The 13,324-nt window shown below is 29.2% G+C and overlaps 1 protein-coding gene across 1 annotated transcript; it reads left to right on the forward strand.

Moving 5' to 3' along the window:
• The first annotated feature begins 870 nt into the window (after positions 1-870).
• On the forward strand, positions 871-9,438 carry LOC129913141 (esterase B1-like). The gene is made up of 6 exons (XM_055991669.1): positions 871-1,112; positions 7,397-7,709; positions 7,768-7,918; positions 7,981-8,541; positions 8,601-8,776; positions 8,844-9,438. The coding sequence occupies exons 1-6, from the start codon at positions 1,069-1,071 to the stop codon at positions 9,303-9,305; spliced, it is 1,707 nt and encodes a 568-aa protein (XP_055847644.1). The 5' UTR covers positions 871-1,068; the 3' UTR covers positions 9,306-9,438.
• Positions 9,439-13,324: the final 3,886 nt, after the last annotated feature.

Raw genomic sequence — 13,324 nt, forward strand, 5'->3', positions numbered from 1 at the left:
GTATGGATGCAAAATTATGATCGAAACTAAATAACGCTTGCCAACAATAACCAATATTTTAACAAAATTTTTATCTTCTTATCGTAAGTGTTAATAAATAAACAAAAAAAAAAAAACAACATAATTTTGAAACACTTTTAAAATATTTCTTCACAATCAACGATTATATAAGTATATATAAGGTTTGTAGCGCAATGATCAGCTGGCTGCAGGGTAGGATCTTGCTTCATCTTCATTTGCATGCTTACAAAATTAGCCGTTCATAAAATATATGTATATCATACCAGACAAAAGAAAAGAGTGATTAAGAAATGCTATAGGCAAAATAATAAATTATTATTAATTAAAATAAATTGGGATAGAATATTTTCAACAAACCAATTTGACAAATTCGCCTCATTAAACTGGAGAAAACTTGATGAGTGAGTACTAAAGGAGGGTAATTGAAAATTTTGGATTTTGAAAGAATTTATCTCTACCGTTACTTTTGAAATTCTCATAAAACTTAACAACAAATTCTTCATTAAAATCACAGCTTTAAAATTCGCCTAAGAGTATACTCTAATTTTTTGTTAGTAATTGTATTGAGTTCAAAAACGTCATTGTTTCACAAATTAGTGCTTACTTTTCGTTATATGAGTATACCGACACATGAACATATTTACATATAGGTATGGGCTCTCATCTATAGCTTTACGGTTATAACATTGAGAATAAAATCAATGGCATTACCTACTCTCTTTATACATTTTGGATACAGCTGAGATATGATATCATTAACTTCCTAATTTCACCGTCCCACCGATAAAGCCTAGTAATTTGTTCCTCACTCTTGTGACGAAATGACGATGGAGCTTGATCGACTTTCTTTTCAACTTTACGCTTTAGTTTGCGTCGAGGTTTTGATGAATAAAAAGATAACGGTGTTTTGTCTGAATTTTACTTCGTGTGTGATAAATGTTTTATTGAAATAAAATTTGTTTATTTATTTAAAAAGAAGATAACTAAAGTTCTGGTTTTGAGTGCATTGTTTTGATTTCAAATCGATATCAAGAATTTATAATTGAAATGGCATCACTAAGTTTTTTAGATATGGTGAAATTGACCTTCAAGTAAGTTAATTAGGGATTACAATTATTTAATTAAATAATTGATCCAGTGGAAAGGTTAATGATCTTTTAGATTTCATCTTAGACGTCTTAGACATTCTCAGTAGTGTCACTGCAGTTTATTTGTGTCATCTTGGTGATATGAAGTGTATCCTTTGGATCTCATGTTTTTATTTGCTCTTTATAGGCCAAATATTGGTTTTCTAAAAAAAATTTAATGTTTAAAAAAGAAGCATCTTTGAAACCACTTCAGACAGTTTTGCATAGCTATAAGACTACCTTGAAATTCGCAATAGGATTAGTTTGAATTTTTATTTTATTTACCTTCATTTTGATTGTTTTCATTCGAGTTGTTTCCGTTCGAGTGTTAATAACTTTACATCGGGTTTGAGAAAGAAATTTATTAATTTATTAATTTTTTTATGACTCAAATTTATTGAAAAACAATTAAATTACACATTGAATGTCAAATAATTTGAGACATCTTTTAACCTCTAGAGCAAGTACGTGCGACATATTTTTTGTTTATTATTTTTTTCCTTACAAACGCACAGTGACGAAATTTGAGAGTCTTTCCTCATATTCCTATTCCAGTTAGCTATAAGTTTTAAAACCACAAAAACCTGCTCCGAGCCATGTTGTGTTTAGTAATTTGTGATGTTTTGTTTTTTTTTTTCTAGTTTTCTCTAAATCACATTGAATGTTTATGCAACCGGTGGAATTTTTTGTTTTTTTTTTTTTTAATTCTGTGCTTTTGACTTTTGTTTTGTTTTGATTTCGTTTTTTTGATTTGGTAGTTTGCATATTTTAATTCAATTCAATTGTGTTTTATATTAAATTTATGCGCGCGCACGTTTTATAATAATGATGATGATAAAAAAAATCGAAAGTAAATGAATAATATTTTTTGGGATTGCATTTGTATGCAGTGGCAGTCTTTTATTTCAAGAAGATATCATATAAGAAAAGGCCAGGTTGTTTACTAGAAGGAGTTGAGGTTTCGTTTGTTATTAACCTGAATATTGTTTGTTATGAGGTGAAATTGAGGTAGGTTTAGATAGGTGGTTATATGGTATCAAATCAACATTCTTATGAATTATTGACATTTAAATAATTTGTAAATTATAAGCATATTTTGTAGTGCCATCAAATGGGTATTTCAAAGTTACGAGATATCAACACATTGAATGAAACAAAGCTTACATACATTTTTGAATTTAACATTATAAGTGCACTATTCAGAGAGAATAATATCAAGAGTGAAGACAGGAAAGATTCATTGGATTCAATCGTATTTGTTCGTTTTTATCTAAGAATCTAATCAAAAGTAGGTATTATCACAGTTGTTCTGAAAATTGTTTTTGAAAGGTACTTTAGTTTTTAAAAAAGAGGTGTTCCAAATATCATTTCGTTTTTAATGAAAATGTGGTAATCTTAAATACTATCCAGTTGGCATAACTCTATTTTTTTTTGACGTTTTAATTTCGAAGCCGAATTTTAAATTAAGAAGCCGAATTTGAAATCGTTATAAGTTAAAAATGCAAGAGAAGAACAAATATTGGCTCTAAGTAATAGACGTGGATTAAACAAAACTCGATAAAAAAACAACAATAATTGGTAATAAGCCATTTATTTATTTATTAACAGAACCAATAATCAAATTTAACGCTCACTTTAACATGTAACTGAATTCTACATATTTCACCATACCAAAAATCTATTTAATAGCGAGGTTAAAAGTTAACGCTCGGTTAAATTTTATAGTTGGGAAACTCAACTATAATAGGATGCCATTTTGAATAAATAAATAATTTATACTTAAAACCAAAAATTCCAAAAATTCCGTTTTAAAAAAAATTGACTTTTCAAAAAAAAAAAAAAATTTGAAATATTTTTTAAAAATCCAAAAATGTGTTTTTACGAAAATTTTCTAAAATTTAAATATTACGGTAAGTAACCGTAACGCTTTTGTAAAAATATTTTCCTTGAAATCGGGTTAGTCTTGTAAGAGATATTTTGAAATAAAAAAAAAAAAAAAAGATTCTATGGCAGGTACCGTTAGTAACCTCCAAAAAAAATTTTTTTTAATTCAAAAGTTGGGTCTTGTATATAAAATTATACACAAATCAGTTTATCAAAATCGTTTGAGCCGTTTTTGAAAAAAAAAATTACTTTTGTATATATGTTATATGGCAGGTACCGTTAGTTTTGGTCCTAAAAAAAATTTAATTTCCCCTCTAGGGAATCATCTAAAACTGTTAACTGCCAAGTTTGAAGAAAATCGCTCTTTTAGTTTAGGCTGTAGCTCGTGGCACATACAGATACGGACAGACAGACCAAATTGCCGGACCCACTTTTTTGGCATTCTCCATCATCGTAATGTAATTAAAATAGTTACATATCTCAAGTTCGATTTTTTTTCCGAATCCTAAACTTGCCTGTATCGAAAGTAAAAATAACCGCCAAATGTTTCTTGATACTTTGAATACTAAAATAAAAATTCATTTATGAATTTATTCCTAGACCCCCCCATATACTAAAATCGAATTTTCATTACGTTACATACACTCGTATGTAACCTACCTAATTTTTTGTTTATTAAATTTTAAAAAATTTTTTAAAAAATTATAAAAATTTAAATGTACAGAAAAACTAAGTAATATCTAATAACAAAAACAAATTACATAATTATTTTCTGATAATCAGATTAAAAACAGAATATTACATTATGCACTTGCATCTTATCTTTTAAAACGCCACAGTTTAAACTCAATCAAGGAAGTATTTGTAAAGTTTATTTTTAATATCATAAAATTAACAGACAACTATTTATGAATATATGTACAAAATTATTGATAGATTACTCAGAACTCATTGCTTCAAAGTCTAAAAAAAATCAATTTAATTCATTTTGCAAACAAAGTTAATATATCAATAAACAAACCTTGTAAATGAGTTAAAATGTATGTAGGTATGTATGTATGGTATGTGTTGTAAAAAGCGTATAGCTTTTATTGTATTTTATTGTAAATATATATAATTTGCTTCCATAATTTTTTTTTTTTCTATTTGAAGTGTTTACTAGCAAACTTGCAATTTGTTAAACTTTGCTCTATTTACATTGTGACTTTTAGTTTCATTAGGTTAAAGTAATGTTACTCGTATACTTCCGCCATAGATAAGGTTACTCCGAGTTAGGATCCATTTTATATAAATCTTAAGTAACAAACGTTAAGACATCAAAATAATAATGATATAAATCTAATTGTGCAGATCGAATCCTGCGTGAAAATTCCACTGCATTTTAGAGACACATGTGTGTACTGGCCTAAGAATCGAATTGTTGCGTCATCGAGCAGCAGTTTTTTTTTTAATTAACTCCTGGGGTTAAAAAATTAATGTTCTAATCGAAGTTGGTTGAATTATTCCAGATAATATTCTTATACTGGCTAAATATTAAGAAAGGATTTATTGGTTTTTCGAATACAAATAAGTGGAATCCTGTTTAATTAATAAAATATATAAAAAACGACATTACCAAAACGATTATTTAATTAATCTTCTTTTCGGATGAATTGCAATTAAAATGAAAAACAAATATAAATGTCCCGAAGCCAGGATACAATCAAAATAAAAAATTCTTTTACCGAAAAAGCAAAATTCAATAATATTTCCATTTATCAGATTAAATTTATGTTGGCAAAAGGCACACTGCATGAAACAATACAATCCCACGTTATTGCACGCAATATCAATGCATGTCAGATGTAAAATTGTTTCACATAAATTACGTGATTCTGCATTCAAAGTATCATTTATAGGTACACTCAGCTATCAATCCATCAAAAAAGTATAAAGAAAAAAATCAAATAAATAATAATAAATTCAGTGCAAAATTAAAAATAAGGAAATATCCGCTGTTCTAAAGCTTGAAAGATGCAAGATGTTTATAAATTACGCGTAGATACAACTTTAAATTCCTTAACGAATGTACCTACAACATTTTGATCGTGATAGTAACAAAACAATGTTAAACAATATCGAACTTTTTAAAAGTTGCCTGACGGAACTTTTTTAACATTTTCTCCTTAATTTTTTAATTTTTACAATATTTCATCATTTTAAAATATTTGAATCTTAAATGCAATTTTAGCCATTTTCTATGTAGGTATGTGGATTAACTTTAATTTGTAAAGCAAAAAGAAATAAATTATTTGAGCACCAAACAAGTACGCATCTAAGTTTCTTTTACTAAAAAATGTATTCTATTTCGTGTAAAGAGATACCGTTTATAATGATTTTAGAAAATACTTTTTCATTCTTATTCTGGTGTTCCCCAAGGAAACCATATTGGACCATTTTTATTTACATTGCTGCTTATTAAAGACTTACAAAAACGATTTTCGGATTTTCCTTTGTTCGCTTCACCATCTTACAAAAATAATAACGAATCTGAATCAGTACAAAGAGACTTAATTAATGTTTCCAACAAGTTTAGTCTCAATGATTATGCAACTGGATGTATGTAAGTGTAAGTGCATTACTTAACCGTCTTAAATGTTTTTAATTTGTGTAATCAAACACTAGAAAGGGAACTTCTGTGATCTTGGCTTAGTAATTATACTCGTTTTGATCACGTTATAAATTAATCTAAATGTCGACTAGGGTAGGTGTGCCGGTTTTCAAAAGAATTTCGACACCCATAAATCTTAAAAACTTCATACGAAAACGGATTAAGAAACGGAATAACGGGACAAAATCGCGACATCTAATTAATTCAAACAGTATAAATTGGGACTGTCCGAACGAAATCTAGACGTCAGAATCTAATGCAAGAAGTACATAGAAAGTTATAGAAGGATTAATCGAAATGGGTGAAAAGTAATCCTAAGCTAAGTTTTACATATTGATTACGTTTTGACGTTTGTCGATTTTTATATGCTCCACTTTAATAAAAGTAATTGTATGTACATATATAAAAATGTTCAGAACACAAACTGGAAAGTATCTCAACATTATAATTTGTATGTGTGCGTAATGTCGTATTTCGATTACTATATTTATCTAAATAATGCACTATCCCCCTTTTAAAATCACAATGAAGTCATTTTTGAATGATATTTACCTATGAATCAATGAAGAAACCTAAAATTGGTCAATTGGTAATAAAAAAAAAAAATTTTAATTTCCTTTTGCTTTTCTACGCACTTAATTCAAACAATGTGAACAATTGTGTTTAATTTATGAATCATCTTATTGGCCTTGAAATTTACCTAATTACTTTGGGTTTTTTTAATTTCCAAAAAATATTCTACATGAGCAGAAGATCCACCGTAATAGCTCTAAAAACGAAGTTATTAAATATTAAAAATCATTCAGTTCCCAAGCAAATAATAAACAAAATGTTGGGTTAAAGGTTTATTTCTTGTTTTTTTATTATACCTTAAACATAATTGATACTTAGTCATATGGTTAAGGCCTTTTATACTTTATCATATTTAATGTATCAACTGGTTAATTACGAAATGAATATTTGGTGTTCCTTCTTTAATAACACTATGATTGGACAAATGATTTTATTCAGCCTCGGGAAATTATATTATTCATGTAAAACTTTTTAACAAAATTAGCAACTTTTTAGGTAATTATTTTACATGCGAAAATAAGCATAATAATTTCATTAGAAATAAAGTAAAGAATGGCATTGACTTTTAGATTTTTGGTTCTCAGATTTTGACAACCGTGGTCTATTTTTTGTATCAATAAAATTTTTGTGTGAATAGGAAAAAAGTCCAAAACTCTCAAAGATCCCATTTTTAAGTCTGGTACGCAGCTGAAGCAAAAAGAAATATTCCATACAAAATTTCGTTAGCGAAATTTTGAACGAAAAATTTCGTTTTTCTTTTCGTTTTTCAGTACGCAGCTCTGGGGAAAAATTGGAGAGTTTTCAATTATTTGTCACTTGCTTTTTACTGTCCTGTGCATTTTTCATGACTCCAACAGCAGTGTTGATGGTTTCTTCACTTTTTATTCATTTATTTCTTGTGTTAAAAAAATATTTTTTGTTGTTTTTCTTGATTTTAAATTAATTTGTAATTTTTTTATTTTGACTTTGACAGGATAGATACTTCAAGCTATTTTTTCGTTAGCATTTTCCTGGTCGACTTTGGAGACTTGCACATTAACATTGAATGATTTTTTTCGAAATAATTTTGGAAAACAAAAATAACTGTTAACCTGTTGAAAAAAACTTTATTTGAGTTAATTTTTTTTTTTTTTCATTTTAGAATCATAGGATATAAACTTCAGCAAAGTTCTCTAACTACAAATGAAACAATTGAAGTTCTAACAACCAAAGGCCCTATTCGAGGCGTTAAAAGGAATTCCGTTTACGGCGACTCATATTTTAGCTTTGAAAATATTCCATTTGCCAAACCTCCATTGGGAGAACTTCGATTTAAGGCCCCACTGCCTCCAGATCCATGGACCAACGTAAAAGACTGTACTCAACCCTGCGAAAAACCTCTTCAAGAGAATTTTGTTTTTACAAAATGCAAAGGATCCGAAGATTGTTTGTATCTTAATGTATTTACAAAAAATGTAAGCTATTTTTTGAAGTATCTGATGAATATTTTTTAAACAATAATGTATCTAATAGGTGAAACCAGAAAAGCCTGCACCAGTTATGATATGGATATATGGTGGCGGTTTTCAAATTGGTGAAGCTTCAAGGGACATTTATGGGCCAGATTATTTAATGGCTAAAGATGTTGTTTATGTATCAATAACTTATAGATTGGGACCATTTGGTATGAGCTTAAAAAATATAAAATATATATTTTTGAAATAATTTCGAAATAAACTATTCCAGGATTTCTTAGTCTCAAAGATCCTAAATTAAACATACCTGGCAATGCTGGATTGAAAGATCAAATTATGGGATTAAAATGGGTCAAAGAAAATATTTCAAGATTTGGTGGAGATCCAGATAATGTGACTCTTTTTGGAGAAAGTGCTGGTGGAACATCAACTCATCTCCTAATGATTTCTCACCAAGCCAAAGGACTCTTCCACAAGGCTATCGTTCAATCTGGCAGTGCACTGTGCCATTGGGCAATGCCACCAGTTAATAATTGGCCATATCGATTAGCTACTTCATTAGGATATACTGGAGCAGATGAAGACCAGGCTGTGCATGAGTTTTTGTCCAAAGCAAATGGTCCAGATATTGTCAAGGCTGCTGTTAGAATAACAAATAAGGATGAAAAAAGAAATCGCGTCTTATTTGCTTTTGCTCCAACAATAGAGCCTTATGAAACAGAAGACTGCGTTATTTTTAAGGCACCTTTGGAGTTAATGAAAACTACATGGAGCAATGACATTCCACTCCTGATTGGCGGAAATTCACACGAAGGACTTCTTTTTCTTCCAGGTTTGTAAAAAGGATTAATATTTTTTTTAAATTATCTTATGAATTTTTAAACGGTTTAGAGATTCGCAGAAGACCGATTACACTGGACGAAGTTAAAAATTGTGAATATCTTGTTCCGAATGACCTAGGTTTGGAGAGAAATAGTGAAAAATGCCAAGAATTTGGTTTAAGACTTAAAAAGGCGTATTTTGGTGATGAAGGATGCAGTTTAAAAACCTCAATGCAATACCTCGAGGTATTTTTTTTTTTATCTTTTAATTTAATTACATTTTAACCTCGATGTCCTTATTTTTTTTTCATAGTTACTTTCATATAAAATGTTCTGGCATGGAATATCACGCACAGTTCAGTCTCGTTTAGAGTACAGCAAAGCACCAACATATCTGTATCGTTTTGAATTCGACTCACCATTTTTCAACCAGATTCGTAACTTAATATGCGGCAAGGGACATACTGGAGCGTGTCATGGTGATGATATTTGCTATCTTTTTTACAATACATTCTCGTGTAGATTGTCAAAGGATACCCCAGAGTATAAAACCATCGAAAGAATGATTGGCATTTGGACCAGTTTTGCCCAAAATGGTAGTCCCAATTGTGATGTTATAAGTGATGTTAACATTCAACCTTTGGAGAAAAATGAATATCCTCTCAAGTGTTGCAATATATCAAATGAAGTTCAAATTATTGATTTGCCAGAAGCTGAAAAATTGAAAATATGGGATAGTATGTATGAAAAGGCTCAGTTGTATGGAAAAACATAAGAAAATTAATAATAAATAATTCGTGGAATGCAAAGTGATGAGTGCATCATTATTCGAGATGTTCAAACTACCTCCCAGTTTAGATGTATTTAAATATATGTTTATTTAATAGATGTTTTTTTTTTTTGTAATGTGATGGTGGGCTGTTCCTTGTTTATATGTAGTTTAAAGTATGTTTTTTTTTTTTTGAATAAAGATTTGTAGGTGTATAAAGTATCAAAGGATGAAATTATGTGATTTTAATATCTTTACTTCTTTTCTTAATTTCTCAGGGTAAGTGAAGAATGATTTTGGTTTTGTAATAGAGGAAAAATCTCGAAACAAGTTTTTATTTACAGAAATATGATTTCAAAGAAAATTGAACAGTGAACAATGTATTCAGGAAAAAAAATAAAAATTTATTTTTTTCAGATTTTTTTGCCAACAAAATACATTTTCAAAAATGTCCTCAAAATTTATTGAGTACGACATCAAAAGATAGATAAATAGGCTCTATTCATAACTGAAAACCAAATGTCTGTAGGAGTTCGGGTTGCTGAATTATTTGCAATCGAAATATTTCTTTTCCTTCATTCGGAAGCAGATATTTTCGGATCAGAGTCTCGAAATAAGTTTTGGTTTACAAATATGACATCACAGTGAACAAGACTATGCATTCAGTTAAAGAACTTACAAATTAATTTTTTTAAGATTTTCGAAAATTATCCTAAAAAATTGTCTAAAAAAAAAGGAATTTTCAAAATTTTTCTCCAAATCCATCGAATGTGACATCAAAAGAACGGACTTTTTAGACTCTATTCATAACTGAAAACCAAATGTCTGTAAGGGTTCAGGTTGGTGAATTATTTGCAATCGAAATATTTCTTTTTTTTCCAAATCCATTGAATGTGACATCAAAAGAACGGACTTTTTAGACTTTATTCATAACTGAAAACCAAATGTCTGTAGGAGTTCGGGTTGCTGAATTATTTGCAATCGAAATATTTCTTTTCCTTCATTCGGAAGAAGATATTTTCGGATCATAGTCTCGAAATAAGTTTTGGTTTACAAATATGACATCACAGTGAGCAGGCCAATGCATTCAGTTTAAAAACTTACAAATTATTTTTTTCAAGATTTTCGAAAATTATCCAAGGGGTACCCCTTTTCTAAAAAAAAGGAATTTTCAAAAATTTTTAAAATCCATCGAATGTGACATGAAAAGAAATGACTTTTTAGACTCTATTCATAACTGAAAACCAAATGTTTGTAGGAGTTCGGGTTGCTGAATTATTTGCAATCGAAATATTTCGGAAGCGATATTATCGGATCAGAGTCTCGAAATAAGTTTTGGTTTACAAATATGAGATCACAGTGAACAGGCCTATGCATTCAGTTAAAAAACTTACAAATTATTAATTTTTTTAAGATTTTCGAAAATTATCCAAGGGGTACCACTTGTCTTAAAAAAAAAGGAATTTTCAAAAAAATTTCCAAATCCATCGAATGTGACATCTAAAGAAAGGACTTTTTAGACTCTATTCATAACTGAAAACTAATAGTTTGTATGAGTTCGAGTTGCTGAATTATTTGCAATCGAAATATTTCTTTTCCTTCATTCGGAAGCAGATATTTTCGGATCAGAGTCTCGAAATAAGTTTTGGTTTACAAATATGAGATCACAGTGAACAGGCCTATACATTCAGCTAAAAACATTAAAAATTAACTTTTTTTAAGATTTTCGAAAATTATCCCTTGTCTAAAAAAAAGGAATTTTCAAAAATGTTCTCCAAATCCATCGAATGTGACATCAAAAGAAAGGTCTTTTTAGACTCTATTCATAACTTAAAATCAAATTTTTGTAGGAGTTCGGGTTGCTGAATTATTTGCAATCGAAATATTTCTTTTCTTTCATTCGGAAGCAGATATTTTTTCGGATCAGAGTCTCGAAATAAGTTTTGATTTACAAATATGAGATCACAGTGAATAGGCCTATGCGTATGCATTCAGTTAAAAAAATTAAAAACTAATTTTTTCTCAGCTCTGTTGCTCTAAGTAACAAATATGTATGAAATAAAACAAATGCTTTCTTAGGTTAATCATGGATAGTAACTTTAAAATAAGATTAAATGCTAATTATAGTGGCATAAATCAATAAATTCCCAGATATACGAAATGTGGTTTTGTTATACATACATTTTTCCCGCGCTCTGACATTTTTTACCATTTCAATCTTATACAAATCACCCTGTATTTTTAAACACATTCATGTTAAACTGTTTTTTTTTTCAAATAAAAAAACTAGCAAACACCTACTGCATAAGTAGAAAGTGGTAGTGTTATGTTCATAAGAGTATGCAACATAATCGGAAAGTCTTTGATCAGTTACTCAAAATTGAATTTAAAAACTGTATTATGTGAAATTCCTTGTTCGAATCATAGGGTGTAATTATAACCTGTAGATGTATATACCTATTACACAACCACATCTGCATAAGAAGAAAAGAAGCTATCAAAGAAAAAAGAAGGGAAAACTGGACAAAAAGGGATCTAATACAATGCTTTAATTTTCAAGAGCCCTTTTTTGACTACCTTACAGACATGTGAGTTCGGTATAGATACTAGTGTTCAATTACCTAAGACCCAACAAAAAAGTCAGATTGAGCGCTTCTGATTATACTCGTATGTATTTTAATTCCAAAAGTGAAAAAAATAACTTCGAAAAAAATATATTTACCGGTGAAGTCGAGAATTTCTTTTTTTTTTTTTTGTTGGAAGAGCTTGACAAACTTGACAAATTATTGCACGATATTTATAAACTTTTCAAAAATTATTAAAAATACTTTAGGCTAAAGAGAGAATATATCATTCCCCTTAAGCCAAGAGCATGAATGTGAATAATTTGAAACTTGTTGGGACTAAACATTTGGCAAATTTTCAGTTATTGAACAAATGAAAACACATCATACACACACACACACATAGGCGGATTCAGGGGGGGGGGCACGGGGGCACGTGCCCCCCCCAGAACTTAAAGTTCATACTTAAAGGAAATCAAACTATAAGAGTTTTAAAAATATATGAATAATAAAAGAAAGAACTTGAGTGAAATTCTTGTCTATTTCTGGCTGAAAATGCGAATTTTGTTGATTGTTTCATCCCTTTCCCATGAAAAGCTCCACCTCACAAATAAATAAACGATTTATGTAAAAAAAAGTGAATTTTCAAAGTGATTTTGGTGAAAAATTTTGATATGGACATCGAATGACATTGAATGATATAAAAAAAATAATTGTATATGCAACTCTATTTTTTCATACAGAGGGGTTAAAAAATTTGCACTTTTTTCGTTGTTTTTTTTCAACATTAGTGTTTTTAAAATAGCGGAACAAGTCACAAAATTGCATAAACTATACATTATAGAACTGCTATATATGTAGAACAAACTTGCATTTCAGAAGTTTGCCCAAGTTTGCACCCCGAAAATAAAGACCCCTTGAAAAAAAACTCCTCAAAAGCGACCCTTACTTATAGATTTTTATAAATATTATTTTATTGAGAAAATTTCTCCAAGGATACCTCTAAAAATATGTAAAAATAATAGTGTTCTAAATTTCAAAAGAATCGGTGCAGTAGTTTTGAAGTTATGAGGAGCACCGGCGTTGAAAACATTAGTTGTGAGGATAACGATTTAAAGTTTTGAACTCTGGACTAAAAGACTAAAACGTTCCTAAGGGTAGTATTAAAATACTTATAACTTGGTCAATTTGGCTCCAAGAGACCTACGATTTAAACACAATATTCTTGAGGTATAAAACAATTTAACCCCTTGTAGCCCCATGTGACATTTCTGTAACAAACCGAAAAAGATTGCATAAAAACTCTACAAACTATTTTTTTTTCTTTTGAAGCTTCTAATATTATAATCTTTAAGTATTGCTTTATCGAAATAGTACTTCAAATTTCTAATAAATAGCACCAATAGTTTTTAATTGACAGTTAATGTTGAAAGTTGGGCTTTTTTTGAAAATAAGCAAATT

The sequence above is a fragment of the Episyrphus balteatus genome, chromosome 3 (assembly GCF_945859705.1).
Source record: "Episyrphus balteatus chromosome 3, idEpiBalt1.1, whole genome shotgun sequence".
Classification (NCBI taxonomy): Eukaryota; Metazoa; Arthropoda; class Insecta; order Diptera; family Syrphidae; genus Episyrphus; species Episyrphus balteatus.

Excerpts from the sequence above, each read along its gene's own strand:
- LOC129913141 (XM_055991669.1), top strand. The coding sequence starts at position 1,069 with ATGGCATCACTAAGTTTTTTAGATATGGTGAAATTGACCTTCAA. Across the intron at positions 7,710-7,767 it reads TTAATGTATTTACAAAAAAT|GTGAAACCAGAAAAGCCTGC; the intron begins GTAAGCTATTTT and ends TGTATCTAATAG. Across the intron at positions 8,542-8,600 it reads AGGACTTCTTTTTCTTCCAG|AGATTCGCAGAAGACCGATT; the intron begins GTTTGTAAAAAG and ends TAAACGGTTTAG.